General features: G+C 48.4%; 1 protein-coding gene across 2 annotated transcripts in view; it reads left to right on the top strand.

Moving 5' to 3' along the window:
* Nucleotides 1-18,978, top strand: part of PRKCB (protein kinase C beta) — a 315,575-nt gene extending 296,597 nt beyond the window's left edge. Inside the window, exon 17 of one of the 2 annotated variants that reach the window (XM_045776452.2) lies at nucleotides 18,328-18,978. In XM_045776452.2, coding sequence (XP_045632408.1) covers nucleotides 18,328-18,480 — 153 coding nt within the window. In that variant the 3' untranslated portion in view covers nucleotides 18,481-18,978. Of the gene's footprint in view, nucleotides 1-11,994; nucleotides 17,617-18,327 lie in introns of those variants that run through there. The other variant, XM_045776451.2, reaches the window with a different exon arrangement.
* The last annotated feature ends 864 nt before the right edge of the window (nucleotides 18,979-19,842 follow it).

Genomic DNA, 19,842 nt, shown 5'->3' with positions numbered 1-19,842 from the left:
TGTGCCAGGCAGTACCTCATTTAATTCTCAAAAACCACTGTATGAGGTAGGTGTCATTGTCACCGTATTACAGATGAGGGGGCAGAGAGCCTGGAAAGGTGGGGACATTTGCCCAAGGTCCATCAGCTAGCAGGTAGCGGAGCCAGGCCTTGAACCATGGGCTCTGCACTGCCTGAGATCCTCGGAAGGATTAAAATTAGAGGCCCTTGGGAGCCCCTTTTCGGGTTTGAAATTGCACTACTGGGCAGGAGCCATGAAACCACCGTCTAACGATGTCTGTTACATAATAGTAAGAGACTAGAGATTCTTAACAATTCAAATGATTTAAAATTTATTTTAAAATATTGCAACAAACAAGCAGCATATTCACACCTTTTGCACTTCACTGGCAGGATTTTAAAAGATGCAGATCTCGCTTGTTCCTTAAGGCTTTGATTTTGAGGCTGACAAAGACAGCAGATGTTGAATAACCTCTGGGAGCAGGGTATGGGGGAGCATCCGAACGGAGCCCCCTCCAGGCGGGCTCATTAAGGAGTAAACATCTCCTATTCCCCGGTTCTGTTTGTTCTTTCAGTTATCCAGAGTGTGAAGTTCGCACAGATCCTCATCAAAATATTAGGCTACTGTTCAGACCCTAACAAATAGCCGAGAGCTGTTTAGGACACAGAGCCCAGAGTCTGTTTATCTCTCCTTCCATCCCTCCACCCCCCACCCCCACGAAGAACCTATTTAAACTGCGTGTCAAACCAGGCTCCCTTCGGGTGGTCGGAATTGGCAGACTCCTGGGCCAAGTGAAGTTCCTAGATCACTTGCCAAGTGCATGACTTTGAGTTGTCCCTCGACACAGCAGCCAACAGTGTGAATTGAAAGGGTAGATGGGAAAGTCACGTGCTAGGGGAGAGCACAAAACTATTAGGACGTGTCTGGCCATAACCACTGAAGAGGACAGAAGTCTAGAAGTGGGTATAGACACCATCATTCCAGAGAGGAGCAAGCAGAGGCCCGGAGATTCGCTTCACTGACTTATACAGGGAAAACAACAGAACCAGGACAAGAAGATGGGCCCTCCATTTAATGGATGCAGAACTTTATTAGTACTATTTACAACAGTAGCAATAAAATGGTCAGGCATGTTCTATGAAATTATTCGATTTTACCAGTGAGCAGAGCCCTCTATCTACTTTATATAGCTCATTTCACCTTCACAACAACCCTGTGAAATTGATACTACTATTACTTCCCCTGTATAGGTAAGGAAATAGGCTCAGAGAGGTTAAGTAACTTGCCTGTGGCCACACAGCTAGTAGGTTCGAGTGCCAATTTAATTTAAAGTCCTTTTTCTTCACCTCCAGAGCCCATATCCTTGGGTTTTACAGTGTTTCCTTTCTCCCCTCCCAGACTCAGCTGCACAGATGTGGGATTTGAACTGTTTTTGGTCCAGTCCTGAGTCTGAACGCTTCCCTGGGGGATGGGCTCTGTTGGGTGCATGTGGATGAAGTCCAGCTTCTTGGATTCTGCCGTTAACTCTGCTTGGATTGTAATTCTTACCACAATGCCCCAGAAAGCTGCTGACCAAAGGGTCGAACTTGAGAAGATGAGCAAATGGATTCGGGGAGACTGGGTCAAGCAAGGAGAACGTGGGCTTAGAGTCAAACAGAGCCAAGATGCAAACACCAGCTTTGCTGTCCAGCAACAAGGAACTTGACCCTTCTGAGCCTCCCCAAACACAGGCTCCAATCTCAGTCAGGTCCCCTAAACAAGTCCCCAAACCTCTTCTCTGAAGGTCCCCCTTCTAACGTACCCATCCTCTTCATCTTAGGTGATAATCCTATCTGCTAAGTCATGGGAGAAACTGAGGACCATGGGTCCTCAACTTGGATGGATGGCCCTCAATTTCCTGCACCCTCCCTGCACCTGCGTAGTCATCTTGACCTTAACCTCCTTCCTTCTGTGCATCAGCAAACAGGTGTTCTCCCCCATGGAAGACTTCCCCTCCCCTCCTGCACTGAACCCTCATTCCCCATCCCTTCGCACATTTCTGTCCACTCTGTACCTACAGCTTCTCTCAATATTAATCAAAGCTCCTAGGATTAGGGGACGCCTGGGTGGCTCAGTCGGTTAACGGTCTGCCTTGGCTTAGATTGTGATCCCGGGGTCCTGGGATCAAGTCCCACATTAAGCTTCCTGCTCGGCAGGGAGTCTGCTTCTCCCCCTCTCTCTACCCCTGCCCCTGCTCTCGCTCTCTTTCTATCTCAAAAAAAGCTCCTATGATTACAGATCAGAGCCCTGACTTTTAAAGAACAACAAAAAAACTTCTCAGGTAGTCACTTGTGGCTGCATCCAAGGTCTCAAAGAACAACAGAAGGAATCCATCTCCCTGTGTCCCCTGGAATCGCTTTCCTCTCTGTTGACTTCATTCTTCATTCTCAGAAAGCTTTCCTGGGCGCATTGCTGCTCCAGAATTACATCCTGTAATCTCAGCAACTTCTACTCCCCACCCTCAAAGAGCTCCCTTTTCCTAAAATTCCCAGCAGCCCGGAACTCAGGCTCATTGGAAGATTTGGGGCCACATGCCCATCGCTAAAGCAATTTCTGTGCCCGGGGATAGAACATGCTGATTGGCCAGGCCTGGCCCCATCCACACCTGACATCTGGAGAGAGGAGAAGGGGTGGTCCTCCAAGAAAAATCAAGCCGCTACGCCCAGAAAAAGAGGGAATGCTTGCTGACACAAGACTAGCAGATGTCCACCCCGACTTTCCTGGTTCATCCTCCTCGGCCCATAAACATGCTACGTCTTTCTCCTCTTAAAAATCCCTTCCCTTAGGGGCGCCTGGGTGGCACTGCAGTTAAGCGTCTGCCTTCGGCTCAGGGCGTGATCCCTGCGTTATGGGATCGAGCCCCACATCAGGCTCCTCTGCTATGAGCCTGCTTCTTCCTCTCCCGCTCCACCTGCTTGTGTTCCCTCTCTCGCTGGCTGTCTCTATCTCTGTCAAATAAATAAATAAAATCTTAAAAAAAAAAAATCCCTTCCCTTAAACCTGCGTCCACTTGCTACTCTGTTCTTCCCTCAATTTGGTGCAATCTGGCTTCTGCCCCCACCACTCTGTGTTGACATTTCTCTCATGGAGTTGTGGTTAACCTCAGGGTAACCTCCTCCTGTAGACTTGCCTTCTCTTTCTTGACCTCATGATATTATTCAGTATTCTGATCTTCTCTCCTTAAAACAGACACACACACACACACACCCAAAACAAAACAAAACAAAACAAAAAAACGACGAAAAAGTGAAATATGCAAGCAGCGTTGAAAACTACACGGTGAAGCTAAGTCCCCACCCACCCACCCTTGCCCCTCAGCTAGGCTGCTTGGTTCTCCTTCCCAGAGCCACTCAGGGCTGCCTGGTTCTGGCGTGACCATCTAGACGGGCTGTGAGCAAGCACGGAAATACCCCACATTGCACACAAGGATGCTAGCCCGCCGCGTTCGATTTCTGTGCCTTGCTTTACCCCCTTCCATCTGGCAGAGTGTTTTCTACCAGTACTTCCAGATCTACTTCATTCTTTAATAGCTTCCTGGTTTCCTATGTATATAGCTGTAGGATAAATTCAGAGTTTCCCCTTCCACTCTTTTTATGCCCCTCTTCTTTCTCATTTGTATGGCACCGAGCTCACTGATTGTCCAGAAATACCAACTCCGTGAAAACCCTGATGCCATGATGTCGAGATGTGTGCGTGACCCAGAAAGGGAAAGAATAATGTTCATTTCTTGTTTATTTACAAGTGCAGTTTCTTAAAAACAACACAAAAGCCTCCCCCCTCTCCCAGCGCTGCCCTCCTAGGGTATGAAGAACTACAACTCGGAGGTGGTATTTGAATCCGCGTTAAAATGTCTTCACAAGGGGCACCCGGGTGGCTCAGTCAGTTGAACATGGGACTCTTGTTTTCGCCTGGGGTTCCTGGGATCAAGCCCTTTTGTGGGGCTCTGGGCTCAGCGGGGAGTCTGCTGGAGATTCTCTCTCTCCCTCTGCCCCTCACACCACTCTCTCTCTCTTTCTCTCTCTCTCAAATAAATAAATCTTTAAAATAAAAAAAATGTCTTTCCAAGGCAGTGGTGGGAGGGTGGAAATGTGTCCCTTTTGTCCCCAGGCAGACATCTGTCCCTCCCTTCTAACCAGGAGCCCCAGTTAAGGCCTGGCATCACCTTGAGGCTCCCTCCCATATCCCACCAGCCTTGGCGGCAAAGATTTCAGTTGGTGTTTAAAGTGTCTGTATCTGAACTGAGGGCTACAGAGGGGAGGGGGGTGGGGGAATGGGATAGACCGGTGATGGGTAGTAAGGAGGGCACATATTGCATGGTGCACTGGGTGTTATACACAACTAATGAATCATCGAGCCTTACATCGAAAACCGGGGATGTACTGTATGGTGACTAACATAATATAATAAAAAATCATTATTAATAAAAAAAAATAAATAAATAAAGTGTCTGTATCTGTCTGGGCAATATCTCAGGAGGGCTTGGGGTGTAGGCAAGGCCCGCAGGACCTGTCTGTAGCCAGAGGACGGCCACAGCTATCAGACTAGCTCACTGGACAGGGCTGGCTCTGTCCGCACCCCCATGGCGGCTACCACATCACATATATTCTGTGCATTTTATCAAGTCACCCTCACCACACACTACAAGATAGGTTCATTTGACGTAACAAAAAGTTGGCTTAGGGGTTGTATAACTGCTTAAAGGTTGTATAGCTGGGGATTGATGGTGCTGGGAGAGGTACCCAGGTCAGCGTTTAAGTTCGTGCCACACGACCAGATGTAATTCGTAAGGCACTGATTCTTTGGAATTAAGCAGACCCAACTCTGAATCTCCGCTCCCCTCCTTTACCCTCCATGACCCTGACCAAGTTGTTAACTTCCCAAATTATCTGCTAGGTGGAGATAATCCTTTTCCTGCCTGTCTCACAAACCTGTGAGAATCAAAGCTATAAAAACATAAGCAAATAAAGGGGGTGATTGTTATTTGAGGACTAGTCTCTTTGAAGCCAACAGCGTGGGTTTAGGATGAATGGTGAAGAATAGATAAGGAAAATATGACACTTTGTTCACAAGGGTGTATTTCATCTCATTTCTTAAAAGCAGGCTGAAGAACAAAGGAATGATTCTATACTTTGTTTCAAGAGAAACAAACATCCCTCCATCTATTCATCCAGTCTTGCAGGACACACACCAAAATGTTACATAAGGAAGGTATCGAGGTGGTGAGATAACAGAGGGTTTGGTTGTTGATTTTCCTGGGTGCTTTTGAACGTATTTGTTTCAGCAAGAAATGTACAAGGCTAATGGAAGAGTCTAGATCATTGTCAGATTTGGGATCAAATCATAGTCAGGCACTTAAATTCGCTAAACCCCTTCCTTGTTGTACAGCAAAGACGTCATGGATTAAATGAGATAATCCTCTCAAAGCACTTAACACAATATCTGGCTAATAATATGCACTTAACATACACAGCCATCCGTCCAGCCGACAATATTGAGTGCCTACTGTGTGCCAGAGCCTGTGCTGAGCCCCGGGAAGCCCATGGTGTGACTTCAGCTCTCGGCGGGCCTTACAGTCTAGATGGGACTCTAGTTCCCCGACAGAGAAGCAAGAAATAAACATGTCATTTAGATCGGGCTCTTTGGATAGTTTACTTCCTGTGCAGGAAGGGAGAGGGATGCTCTGAGGAAGAGTAACAGGAGGGGAGGATTACTTTGTCTGGAGGTGATCCTGGACAGCTTCTCTGAGAAGATGGCATTTAGACCGAAATCTGGAAGGAAAACAAGGCATGGCATCTTATTTTTAGATAAAACAAAACAAAACATGAGACTTGCTACCCAGCAAGCCCCCTGTCTTGCTGACTTCTTCTAACTAAGCAGACACAGGAAATCAAATGCCCCGACTGTGAGGAATCTTCACCCAGTCACAGGAACGGGAGCTTTCATCTTTCTTTTCTTTCTCCACTGCATCTTGTCTGACTCTGCTCCAGAGAGAAACCTTGGTCCACAAACGACTTCCCAAAAATGATCCAACCTGTGTACAGCTCCGTGCTCAGCTGACTGCTTCTCCCTGGGTGGGTCCTCCCGTGTTGTCCTGCTGTGGACGACAGTCTGTCAGGCATGAAAGGGACCCGGAATTTCATTGAATTTGCACATTTAGAAAAGAAGAAAAAGATTATTTTTTAAAAAGATTTTATTTATTTGAGAGAGAGGAGAGAGAGCATGAGTAGGGGGCAGTGCAGAGGGAGAGGGAGAAGCAGACTCCCCGCTGAGCAGGGAGCCCCACTCGGGGCTCAATCCTAGGATCTGAGCCTAAGGCAGACGCTTAACCGACTGAGCCACCCAGGCGCCCCAAGAAAAAGACTCTTTTGTCTTTTTACCTAGGCTGTGTGGCTTGGGTATATATGTTCACTGTGACCTTCTAGTTTGGGTTCCCGAAGATCCCCTGCTGTCTTGACGGAGGCCAGACAGGAAACTCCCCTGTGCCATCAGCCTCCCGCCATCAAGCCTGGTTAAGCAATATGGGGTGGGCTCTTTCCTCTTCTCCAGCATCTTGCTCTGTCCCTACCCTCTTTTCACCTCCTTGTCCTCTCTGGGCAATTTCCTTCTCTCCTCCAAAGAAGCGGTGTCTTTCTTTCTGGTCACACTCAGCTTAGATGTCACTTCCTCCAGGAAGTCTTCCTGGCCCTTCTTAGGTTCCTCACTCCTGTGCTCCGTGCCTCAGTGGTCACATGGTACCATGCAGTGGCCTGTGTGTGCATCTGTCTACTCTGCTAAACTGCAAGCTCCATGATGACCAGGACAGGGACCCTCTTGTGTGTCATTGTATTTCTGGTGCCCAGCACACACAGCCAGGCAGAAGAAGCACCTTAGCACCCAAATAGCAGTAGCTCCCTCATTTAAAGTAGCTTTGGGGGGTTTTCTTCTTATTAAAAAAAATCTGATTGTTATTTAGATTTTCAAAAACACAACCAAGCAGAAAAGATAAAGGAGGAGATGAAACAATCTGTAACTTGTGCAGTCTTTATAAGCATATATAGAACCTGCAGTACCTGTGAGCCTGCACATTTGTGTGTATAATTTATAGCATGGGAACACAGTGTATACAGTTAGTAATTCTGTGTAACTATGTCACTTACTATTCTTCTAAATCTTCTTTTAATTTTTAAAGGTGTTTTGCTTGGTAACACCTCAGAGAGGTGTATTGTTATTTATTTAACTTTTTCCCTTATTGGTGGATAGTGAATGTCAACTTCCCCCCCCTCTGGAAAAATTTTTTGATGAACATCTGTATCTTGGTGGGATAAACCCAGGAGTATAGAGGAGGGGTCCAGGGAAAGGTTCCTGGAGGACGTGACATCTGTCTGGAGACAAAAAGGATGCGTAGGAAATGCCCTGGTTGGGGGGGGGGGGCGCGGACAGGGTGGGAGGCAGGTGTTCCTGGCGGAGGAGGCAGTTCATTGCAAAGGCTGAGAGGTGACAAAATGCATAAGTGTCCTGGGACACCTGGGGACCAGAGTACAGCTAGAAGGTGTTTTGGGGGTGAGAGAGTGGGCAGTGAGGAGCTAGTGACCAGGTGACCAGGGCCAAGTCCGAAAGGGCCCTGTAAGCCATGCTAAGGAGCGTGGGCCCTGGGCAACGGGGAGCATTGCAGAGAAGTGACATATCCAGGTTGGCGTCTGAAAGATCCCCGTGGCTGCTATGACTAAGCCAGCTCCACATTCGACAGCTAGACTCGGAGCTGTTATTAACACAATGAAACAGAAATTAGAAAGAAGAGAAGAAGGGGGAAGAAAAAAAGAGCTCACATGTAACAGCTCACAGATAAGCTTTTCAAACTGTCTAGGTTCTCAGATTCGGAGGCGCAATTGAACAAGTCAAAATCCTCACTCCCCTCTCCCACCCTGGGAAGAGGTGCCGTGCGATTTCAATAACCGAGCGGGTGTGGGTCCCCGTCGCTGTTGTGGGAGCTCCAGGGCTGTGCCCTGATGACAAGGGGGTGGGGTTTCTTCCAGGAGCTAAGTGAGGCTCAGTCCCCACCCAGGACCGCCAGAGAAGCAGGTGTGGTCCACGCCGCGTGTGTTGCTCAATCCCAGTGGCAGAGCTGCCCATTCTCCAAGGACATGGCAGGTGCGGAGCTGATCCGGGCTGTGCCTCCCAAGGGCTGACGTCTCCATTTAGGGAGTGCTCCTGAAGCTAATGGGCAGTGACAGCTCCATTTGAAAAACACGGAAACACTTAGGAAGGCTGTGATCTGCCAGCCCCGTAAGCTGCTTATTAGCAGGAAAATCACGCTCCCTCTGCATTGTGCCCCCTTGGTTAACCCCTGCTTTGCATCTCCTCCCTGCTATCTCACTTAAAGATTTCATTGTTCTCCGAGGCAGGGGGGGCGGGCGGTGAGGCAGGGGAGGGGGAGAGGCTCAGAGCTGCCAGGAGCCGCTTCTCTGTCTCCTATCACAGCCTCTGGGGAGGCCCGGGCCAAGCAGCAGCCTTCTGGTATGCATGGGAAATTGATGGTTTTTAAAGAAAAATGGCCCCCGAAGACTCCAGGTCTCCACTCACATGCTTCCCACGCTAGCTGGTTTGGGTCCCAGCACCCAGGCCAAAGAGGAACACACACAGGTGTGCCTTATACTGTGCTGGCTCACTCCCAACCACCAGTCCCTGGCTCCCGCTCCTCTGGGTTGTGTCCACCACTGCCCCTCGGCCCTGTCCCCCATCTCTCTGCGCCAGATGATGACAGCTGGCTTCTAGCTTCCCCAGGGCCTCTGCCATCAGTCTAACTGCCGGCCCTCTTCAGTCCCCATACCCTCAGCATCCTCACTGGATGCTCAGACTATCAAACAAGAAAGCAAGTGCCCGATGGCCCCCTGAAGGCACTCTACCCCGAGTGTCCCCCACTTGCCACGGAGCTCAGGCACAAAGTTGTGGGGTCACCGACAGACACTCTCTTCCTAGAATACCCCACTTCTGACCCATCAGCACATCTTGCCACCTCTCCCCTCAGTCCAGATGCACCTTTCCGTCTCCCCCAAGGGCACCTTCCTCTGAGCCACCATCGTCTCTCACCTCCCGGTTGACCCCCCGCCCCTCGCCCATCCGTCAGCTTCGTATGCAGAAACCCTAGTCAGAGCATGCCAGGTGTGCAGAACCCTCCAGCGACTTCTCACCGGGCAGAGATGGAAACCCTCTGTCGTCCCTTGGCCAGCAAGGCCCATGATCTGGGCCCTGGCCCCCTCTCTCACCCCTCTCGCCCCTCTGTGTCTTGGTCACCGCTCTGGCCACACTGACCTCACCACTGTCGGGTGACTCAGCCACGCAAGTGTGCCCGTCTCTGGGCCTTTGCAAATGCACTTCCCCTGAATGCTGTTCCTCCAGACATTCAAATGGCTCCAAGTTCATCTCCTCAGAGCTGACCACTTGATCAAAAATGACATTCTCTTCACTCTGTATCCCTGGCCTGACTTTATTTTTCTTAATACCACTTGCCTCCCCCACCTGGCATTAGCACAACTATGCACATTTACAGTTCCACTTCTATTTGTGTGTTTGTTGCCTTTCTTCCCCAGTAGAATGCAAGTTCCACAAGGCATGGATTTGGTATAACACCCTTAGCACAGGGCCTGGCACATAGTAGGTACTCAATAAATATTTCTCAAATGAAAAAAAAGATGCAAAAAAATGAAAGAATATGGACGGTGATCCTGACCACACTGTGTTGAGGGCCCATCCTTTTATGGGCAGAAGTTTTCCCCTACCAGCCAGCAGAGCAGACTCCAAGTCCCGATTGTATGGCGGGCAGGCAGGGTTGGGGGGGGTGGCACTTCTCGTTTCCTGAGACCCAAAGCAAAGATATCAACGTGGCTGAAAAGAATTGTCCCAAACAGGAACAGAGCAGGAGTTTTGAGGCCCTCTGGGAGCTGAGTCCTGTGCACACACGTACACACACACCCAATGCCTGCTTCCCTTGACTGTGGGGCTTGAAAGAGCAAAGGGGGAGGGTGCACCCCTTGCCTTTCTCAACTCACGTTCCCTCTGCCCATGACTCAAGCTCTGTGACAGCTCTTCATCTTCTCATCCTTTCATCCTTGGCCCATTTTCCATGACTTTCCTGATTGACCCCTCAGAGATATTTCGGCTCCAGCAGCGCCTCTCCCTGGATTCTCACAGTCCCCAGCCTGTCTGACGGTGCCCCCTCCTGGGTCTCCTCTTCCCAATCTTGGTTTTAGGGGCAATTTTCTCACTGGCAAATGGAAATCAGATCCCCACCTCTCAGGGCGGTTGTGTGAAGCAAAATGTGATGTATGTGAAATGCTGAGCAAATGCCAGTTGCCTGGAAACTGCTCAGTGGTTTTTATTACTATTATTATTATATTTCTTCCACTTTCCATGTTCTATCCTTTCAATTTTTTTTTTTTTAAAGACCTCTCTCCTGAGCTCCAGAATCTTTACTTCTAACCCACTCAGGTCATCTCCTGGAAGCTCCCTGGTCCCTCAGTGTCATTGTGTCCCAACAGAAATAGCCGACTTTCTGAATTTTCCCACTTTCTCTGTCTCTGGGGTTGACGCAAGCACATTCTCACTGTCCTTCAAACCAGAGACCTCTTCATCCCCATCCTTCGCTCCTCCTCTCTCCCTTCCCAGCCCCGCCTCACTTCGTCCTGTCCTCCTCAGCCTATGAACCATTCATGTAGAATGGAGCCAGGGGCTTGGGCTCTGACGTCAGAGCACTGTGACTAGCTATGCTATTCGGTGGCTATGTGACCTCGAACAAATGACATCTCCCTGGCCTTGGTTTCCTCATCTGTCCAGCAGGGATAATTCCCCCATCATTGGGTCATTGGGAGGATGGAACAAGATAATGCAAGCAGAGTATGCTAGGGGAGCTGGCATATAGCAAAGGTATAATGCGTATTAGCTGTCGTAGCTGCTAGTACTACTACTGTTCTATTATTAGCTTACGGTTACCTGCTGTAGACACTGTGTTTCAGATACTTCGACGTCTGTGCACGTGTTTGCCGGTGAAAACCTGAGAATACTAGATTTAGTGCCTGAGTGTCTTCTCACTGGGTGGCAGGTTGTGCGTGCAGGCGTGTACAGACCTGCACATGTGTGCGTGTGCAGACACACGTTACAGCTCTGCCTCAGACGAAGACCTTTGCGTACAGAAGGACCCCAGGATGGGTGAGAAATGATGATGGTTTCCTGTCTAGAACCCAACTGCCCCACCAAGCACTGGCTTCTGTCTCATCCCACACCCTCCGCTCCCATTTGGAGAGAGAGTGGCTGAGTTGGCCTGATGGCCTCTTGTGATTAAGGGTCAAGGTCTTATACAACCAACTGGGGCCTCATGGGCGGCCAGCCATTGCAGGCACCAAACCCAGGTCTTAGATCCGTGTCCACTGACTAGAGTTTGTAAACTTCTGTGTCTCTGGAGCCGGCCACGTCCATTGTTCCTGACCAGCAGCCAGAGGAAAGCACTTTGAGGGATCCACTGCTAAATAACAGGATCTCCCAGGTGACATATGATGGGTTCATTACTTTGCATCTGGTGGCACACGAAACATCGCCGGTACCTTAATCCCATCTCTTTCAGCAGGTGGGCTTGGCTGACTCCTTATGGTCGGGGATGGGGGGAGGGGACACGCCACATGCCACCAGCCCCACCATCTCATGCCTTTGCCATGCAGCTCCTGACTGCCCAGAGGACACCAGGGGCAGCTCACGAGCCCTGGAAACTACAAGTCGGGAGCCCCAGGTCATGCGCCAAAGGTCATGAGAATTTTGCATTTTATGTTGCTCTCATTTCTGATCATTGAAACAACCTCTCTCTGAGGCAGGGGAGCAAGCCACGCCCCATTTTATTTGGTTCTGTTTTGTTTGGGTTTTTGGTTTTGGTTTTGTGTTTTTTTTTTTTTTTTTCCACCTACCACAAGTTCTTTTCTTCCCCTCTCATAGTGTGGGCGAAATGCTGAAAACTTCGACCGGTTTTTCACCCGCCATCCACCAGTCCTAACACCTCCCGACCAGGAAGTCATCAGGAATATTGACCAGTCAGAATTCGAAGGATTTTCCTTTGTTAACTCTGAATTTTTAAAACCTGAAGTCAAGAGCTAAGTAGATGTGTAGACCTCCGTCCTTCATTTCTGTCATTCAAGTTCAACGGCTGTTGTGGTGACACCTCTTCTTTCCATTGCCACGTCGCATCCATGTTTTATTTGCTGATGAGACTAGAGTGACCATGTTTCAGAAACCAAATGTCCTCAGGTAGTTTGGAGCATCTCTGTGAGATGGGATGATGCAGACGGCACACCGAAAATGCTGCTGCGTAACGAGCACATCAGCAGCCATCCTCTTGCCGTTGACTTTCCCCAGCATGGCCGCTCCACGGATCCCGTGGGGACAGAACAATGCCTGCTTTCTCTCTCTTTCTTCCAACGCTCCCGTTTCACACGTTTCCCAACTCCAGGCATCCAGTCTAGATTGTTCCTACAGATGAGTGGATCACCGGATGCTAGCAGCATTCTCTCCCTCCTGGACCTGGAGCTTGGTGTGCATGCAAGTGGACGGTTGCTTTGACGTAGAGGGAATTCCTCCATTCTGCCTGGTTTGGGGGCACCATGAGCTGTGCGGTGCACAGGCTAAAAATAAAATCGCATTTGTGATTTTTTAGACTCAAAGTTAAGGAGATGATCTCAGCCCTTTTAAAATGCCAAGAGGGTGTTTTGAGACAGTCTCAATCTAAAAGGACCTCAAGGGGTCAGTCAAAAGGCAACCGGCTTGGGCGCCACCTCCATGCTGTAATTTCTGATACTCTCTGTCCCTGATCACCTTCATCCTCAAACTCCTTGCAAAGGGCATTTGGCATCACCCCCTGAAAAGACATGGTCACTCTAGCCAGGTCCCAGAGGACCATGGTTTTACATTACATTTCAAATTTTATTTGCTTTGGGGTTTTATTTCTGTTGTTGTTCAAACGCAAAAAGAAAAAAAAAACTCACTTTGTTACACATGCTTTGAAATCTGTGTCCAACTGTTATTAACCACAGTGACCCGCTTTGATTTGTCAAGAAGGCGGCCCTGGAGCCTAGCAGACCCATGCCCGTGCGGATGGGGTTTGTCTAGGTTTGTTGCTGGCTTTGGAAAGCTAACTAAGCGCTCTGAGAAAGACGCCGTTTCTTGAAACGTAGACGGTTGTATTCTTCACTCTGATGTTGTTTTGCAAGATGTTTGTGGAAATGTCCATTTGTATCTGGATATCTGTTATGTGCCATTTTTTTTCTAGCATCGAGATACAATAAAAAAAAAAAAAGAAAGAAAGAAAAGAAAAGAAGAAATGCTATTTCAAGAAAAAACAACTCTCTTTGAAAAATGTGGACCCAAACTGCCAAGCGGGCCTCCTGAGCCTTCAGGACGGAAAGGAACTAAACCCAGAGCTTAACCTCAGCCCCGGGTTCCGCCGGTCTGAGAGTCTGGGGACCGTTCAGGGGCTCCTGGCAGCCTGTAATGGGATGGGATGAGCTGGCCGGGGCTTCCAACGATACTGGAGGTCAAGGCCAGAGTCAAGTTTAGGGGCCAGCTAGGAGCATGGCTGGGGCTCTTGATTTTCTTATCAAAATCACCACTCCTCCCAGCTTGGACTAAATATTCTTTCTTGCGAGCAGCTTTGTGAGCCCCCAGAAGCCAAGGAAACCCCTTGGGCGGGAGAAATCCCGTTTCTGCCCAAGCCAGTGAGGACAGCAGGTGGTACCCCGTCCTTGCCTACTGCCTCCTTCTATTCCCAGGCAGCCCTACAGAGACTTCTTATCACAAGTTGAATGATTTCCAGAACCGCCAGAGCTTCTAAGAGACCATCAGGAGAACTTTACAAACTTGACAAATGTTCTTGAAGAAACACTTCTCATCTTTAAGAAACCCATGATTGGTATTTCCATATAGGCAGAGGCCCCTGGCTCACTCCTGTCTGCCCTCCACTTCTCCATTGTGGTAGCAATATAGACCCCATGTGGGGCAAACCCCAAGTTCCAGCTGACAAGCTCAGGAAGTTAGAGAAGGAGGGAAATCGGGGCAGAAGCCTCCTCCCCCCATTTTCTTGTTGGGGACACTGGCATCTGGAGAGAGGAAGTGACTTGCCCAAGGTCAGCCAGCTGGGGCGCAGACCCAGGTTCCCTGACTCAGTGCAGGACTCTTTCTGCTTTATAGCTGGCATCTCTGAGCCGTGCCCGCCAACAGGCAGGTTATTTGAGGTCCTTTGTCTGACCATTGGGTCACCAGGTCTTTCCTTGGACCTACTCTCTCAGGAAGATAAAAACCATGGAGAAGCATTGGGCCATTGACAGATTATTTGAGACAATGTTAGAGAACACTGTAAGATAGGTAGATAGCCAGCTAGACATAGATGGATAGATAGATGGGTGGATGGATGGATAGATAGATAGATAGATAGATAGATAGATAGATAGATAGGAAGAATATATTGTATATACACACTGCACATTTGCCAAATTTCTGTCGTTATTTTTTTCAAAAGTTGAATCATTCACAGAAAGAGGTACTCAAGCCAAAGTTCCCCCAACACACCTTGCTGAGGGTTGGCCTGCGAAGGCTTCTGTGCAAGTGAGGGATCCTTGGTCAGAATTCCCCACAATTTCCTTTTCCATCATCATTTCAAGTCCAAAGGAGACCTATGAGTATCTCCAGGCCATACTTTGCAAGTTTATCCAGGAAGAAGGATTTTCCACTTCTCTGCACAGTCATCCCCATATTCCACTCCCCATTCATTCATCCAGGAAGCATTCATTGAGCACCGACTGTGTGCCAAGCTCTCTGTTGGGTGCCAGGAGCACAGTGGGGAACCCCAAAGATGCAATCCAGGGCAGCAGATGTTAAACAAGTAATTAAAAGCGCGATGTGATGTAGAGATAAGCAGTCTCTGAGTTAGTCAGGGGAGGATTCTTACAAGAAAGAAAAAGTCATCAGAAGTCTTCAGGGCACCTCTTCCTCTCTGTAGACCATAGTTTGAGGCTGAAGGAGGAAATGCAGCAGCGCCCCCTTGGCCCAGATTTCTGGAACAATCCTTGAACGTGATGGGTGGGGAAGGACAGGAGTTAGATGGCAGCTGGGGTGGGTTTCCTTCGGAAGGCCAAAGGCACAGTCTCCATGCTCGAACAGACCATAGAATCACCAAGATTTGAGCAGAGATGGGTACTCATATGGAGAGAGGGAATTGGTTTTACAGCTCAGTTCTGAGTGCTGAACCTTGCTTCTTAGAGTTTTCTCATCCAGATTCCTGCAGGCATTACCCTCTCCAGCCCTCAGGGGGATCCTGTCCTGCTAGCACACTGCTCCCAGCTTGACACCGCCTGGTTCTTCTAGATGAGACAAGCTGAGATTTTCCAAAAGAACTCAAATTAAGGAAGAATTTTTATTTTTTTTTTTTTAAGATTTTATTTATTTATTCAACAGAGATAGAGACAGCCAGCGAGAGAGGGAACACAAGCAGGGGGAGTGGGAGAGGAAGAAGCAGGCTCATAGCGGAGGAGCCTGATGTGGGGCTCGATCCCAGAACGCCAGGATCACGCCCTGAGCCGAAGGCAGATGCTTAACCGCTGTGCCACCCAGGCGCCCCTAAGGAAGAATTTTTAAAAAGAAATTAAGAAAATCCAAAGAAACCTAAACACAGTCCATGTTAGCCATGGCTAATTGTCTGCCAGGATCCAAGAATCCCTCTTGCCATTTCTTAGACTTCTCACTAACCTGCTCGTCTACTAAGAAAGGGTAGGGCCATGGTCCTGATGACCTTGGGGAATCAATAGGAGGCCAGCGGAATTAATAACCCTATTTGGTTGAGTGATACTCTGCTCATGTGGCTTCAGATGCTATCCACCCAAAAAAGAATGGTCCCAAAAGAGAGGCCTATCCTCTCCCACCTTCTGGAGGTATAATTCAGGGTATTTCCTAAAGGGATCTGCCCACAGCACGAAATCCGTAATGGCAGATTCTGTTTGGACATGGCTATTTGAAGCACGAGACCTAACCAGCACAACAGATGGGGAAGAGCTCTGAAAGCTGAGGCTGGTGGTAAGAACCTCCAGGGATGTCCAGAGGCAGGGAAGACCAGATGGGGTTGATGTTCCCAGGGGAGATCTGAAAGGAGGCAACAGCCTTCCTTCTAGCCCCAAATCTACCTGGGCCCACATACAGCCCCGCAGCTCTCAGACCTTGAAGGGGCCTAACAGTTCAGTCCACACTGGGGCTCAAAGTGAGCAGAGGCCAATGTGAGGGACCCAGAGAATCAACAGGAACAATTTCATTGCTTTGCTATAGAATGGGGCCTCTGACTCAAGGACAAGGATATGTTGGGAAAAAAGCAAGAGGCAAAGAGGCTCACCTTAGTCAATCTCCATTCATTGATTGATTCATTCAACAAATAGTTGTGGACAGCCTGCTGTGTGCCAAGCGTTATTCTTGGCCCTGGAAATACAATAGTGAAGAAACAGGTACGGACCCTCCCCGCCTGGAGAGAGGCAATAAGTAAGACAATGTCTGACAGTATGTAAGTGCCATGGAGACAATTAAAAGGGTGCTGAGGTATGACTTGTAGGGCCCAGGGAGGAATGCACAGGCAATATTAAAGGAAGGGGTGATGTTTGAGGCTTTCTCTGACCCGAGGAGATAACACAGTCCGTGCCTGGGACAGCACAGGACAGGCTGACAGCAGGCAGAACAAGATAAAGCGGAATGGACAGGGCATGGCAGGAGATGGCCCACCGTCTAGAAAAGAGCTCCATCAGCATCTTGAGCCCACTGAAGTCTGGCGACACTTACTGAAGTGTGTTCCTTATCTGCCCCCCCACCCCACCTCACTCCCACGCCCCAACACATACAACACAACTAAGTAGCAACTCCATAGGGACATTTTACCTATCTCAAGGGACAGCCTGAAAGAAGGAATTCTTGTGAGAGGTATTTGGCAAAGGGGAGTGAGCCCAGCAATGAGAAACCCTAACCAGTCATCACCCATTAGGAGCAAAACCTAAGACATGAATGACAATTGACTGGACTCCAGCAAATCAGCCAATACTCCCTGAGCCTCCCCCTCTTTACAATCTGACCCAGCTCTGGCTTCAGCGAGGCAGACCCAGGTGTTCTCCTCGGCAGTCCTGTAATAAACCAGCCATCAGGCTGTCCCCCTGGCTCTTTCTCCAGTCAGAGGGACTGAGGTGAGCCCTAATTAAGAGCGATATGGTCATGTAAAGATCACTACCCCCCTGTGCAACCTTGGGCAAGTCACTGTATCTTCCTGCACCCGTTTTCTCCTATGTCAAACCATGGGGGAGTGAGGACTCCAGCTGCTCCTGCCCCCAGGTGGGTGGTGAGGTTGGGAAGGAACGAGAGCCTGCGGGACCCTGAGCAGGTGAGAACATCATACAGACGTGAGGTGTGTTTATTCGCCCACACTCTGCCGTTCCCTGGAAAAGTTGCCCCAAACTGTAGTTAGTAACCTGGTATGAATGCCCCCCCAACCCAAAAAAAGAAATGTCAGGCTAACCAGGAGAATAAAATTTTTGTTTGTTTTAAGGCTGCCCTTACAGACCTTACTTTAAGCTTTGGGTTTTGTTCTTATAGCTTGTTGACTAGATACATGCTGTGCTGTAACCATCCTTGGAGACAGCCTGTGGGTGATGAAGACCCAAATTCTAGTCTGTGGGTGGATTTCTGAGCCTCCCTTCAAAGCCTAGTTGGCACCAGGGGATGTGGGGTGGACAGTGGTCAGCTCCTTTCATCAGGCAGTCAGTCATGTGATGTCCCTACATGCCACTCACTCCATCTTCTTGGCAACTGAGTGGTTGTACAGCTGCTCTCCTTTTTAAAGAAAGGAGCCTCCTCGCCACAGGGGTCGCTGTTGGATGGTTTTCTCTGGGACGCTCTATCCCATGACTAATTCTGTGACATTTTACATGGTAAGGAGTAGTTTCCAGTTCAGTTCTTCTCAAAGCCAAAGAAAACAGAACACACACAGACCCACAGTCCACTTTATGACAATCCTTAAAGAAATTCAGTGTTTCGTTTCCTTTCTTAGACAACCACCACCAAGTTTTCTCTCCTGAAGCCAACATACCATATGAAGTGAAAGGCAGGGGATAGTGTGAGCATAACACCTGCTAAAGAACTCAGCACAGGGCTCTTCCTGAGTCTGCCCATGAGATGTCATCGGCTTCCCACTAACTGGCAGGTGTGGGCTGTGTTTCCTTCTTTGCTGTGTTAATGTGTCTGCTTTCCATTTGGCAGAGAGACAAGCGAGACACCTCCAACTTCGACAAAGAGTTCACCAGACAGCCTGTGGAACTCACGCCTACCGATAAACTCTTCATCATGAACTTGGACCAAAATGAATTTGCTGGCTTCTCCTATACTAACCCAGAGTTTGTCATTAATGTGTAGGTGAATGCAGACTCCATTGTCGAGCCTGGAGTGTAAGACTTCAGGCCAAGTGTATATCAATTCTAGTCTTCCAGGATCCATGGTGCATATGCTGGCATTCAACATGTGGACGGCTTGTCCTCGAGGGCTTTCCTTTGTACGTGTAGCTTGCTAGTTTGTTTTCTACATTTGAAAATGTTTAGTTTAGAGTAAGCGCTTTATCCAATTAGAGAGGTACACTTTTCCAAACTTCCAGAAACCATCAAAATGAACATACAATGTCAAACCTACTGTGTCTGATACCAAAATGCTTCAGTATTTGTAATTTTTAAAGTCAGAAGCTGATGTTCCTGGTAAATGTTTTTACAGTTATTCTACCATATCTTCTTTGAATGCTAAGCATGACTGGTATTTTTAAAAATTGTGAGTAAGCTTTGCAGTTACTGTGAACTATTGTCTCTTGGAGGAAATTTTTTGTTTAAGAATTGATAATGATTAAACTGAGTTAATATATGCAAACTCTCTTGTTAACGTGTCTGCTTTTAAATAGGCCCTGGTACAGGGGTTATAAACTCGAGAGCCACAGGCCGATGCGGCCAGTGGACAAGCTTTGTTGCACGTTCTGTTTCGTCGTCACAATTTTATTTCATCGTCAACATTTTAGAAAATGGGATATTTTATATAAATTCTGGGGTGTTCAGATTCACTTGAAAAAAAAAATTGGAAGATGAGCAGCCCTGGGTCTGGTTCCCCTGTGGAAATAATTCAACGGAACTGAGAAAATGGCTGTCTCCTTTAAAAGCAATGTGGGCTCACACTCCGCCGCAGTCTCCACCGTGCCCTGTTGTGTTACACTCTCTATCCACGTACCTGGCCGCTGTAGATTGGAGACTGAAACTTCGCCATTTGAATCACCTCAATATTTTCCTGTGCCTGGAATCGGGATCTGTTTGGTGATCCATTCAGTGTGGTTTGTGTGTACTCAATCCTCAAGCACAAAGTGCTTAATAAAGATTTCATTCATTCCACCTGTGACAAAAGTCAGGAAGGAAGTTGCTGTCAGTACAAAGAGAACACTTTTCTTTCTCTTTTTGAAGATTGATTTATTCTAGAGACAGAGCACGTGCAGCAGGGGCAGAGGGTGAGGGAGAGAAAATCCCAAGCAGACTCCCCACTGAGCATGGAGCCTGAAGTGGGACTTGATCCCACAGCCCTGAGATCATGACCTGAGCCAAAACCAAGAGTCAGACACTTAACCAACTGCACCACCCAGGCACCCTCAGAGAACGCTTTTCTGTGGTCTAGGAGGATGTCACTATCTGTAAAACCACTTACTTTTTACTATTTTCTCCTAATTTGACATCTGCAATAACAACAAAGAAA

Source organism: Ursus americanus, chromosome 2 (genome assembly GCF_024610735.1).
Source record: "Ursus americanus isolate L20-20 chromosome 2, mUrsAme1.1.p, whole genome shotgun sequence".
Taxonomy (NCBI): Eukaryota; Metazoa; Chordata; class Mammalia; order Carnivora; family Ursidae; genus Ursus; species Ursus americanus.
Note: the sequence above shows the minus strand (reverse complement) of the source record. Positions and strands in the feature narration are given on the sequence as shown.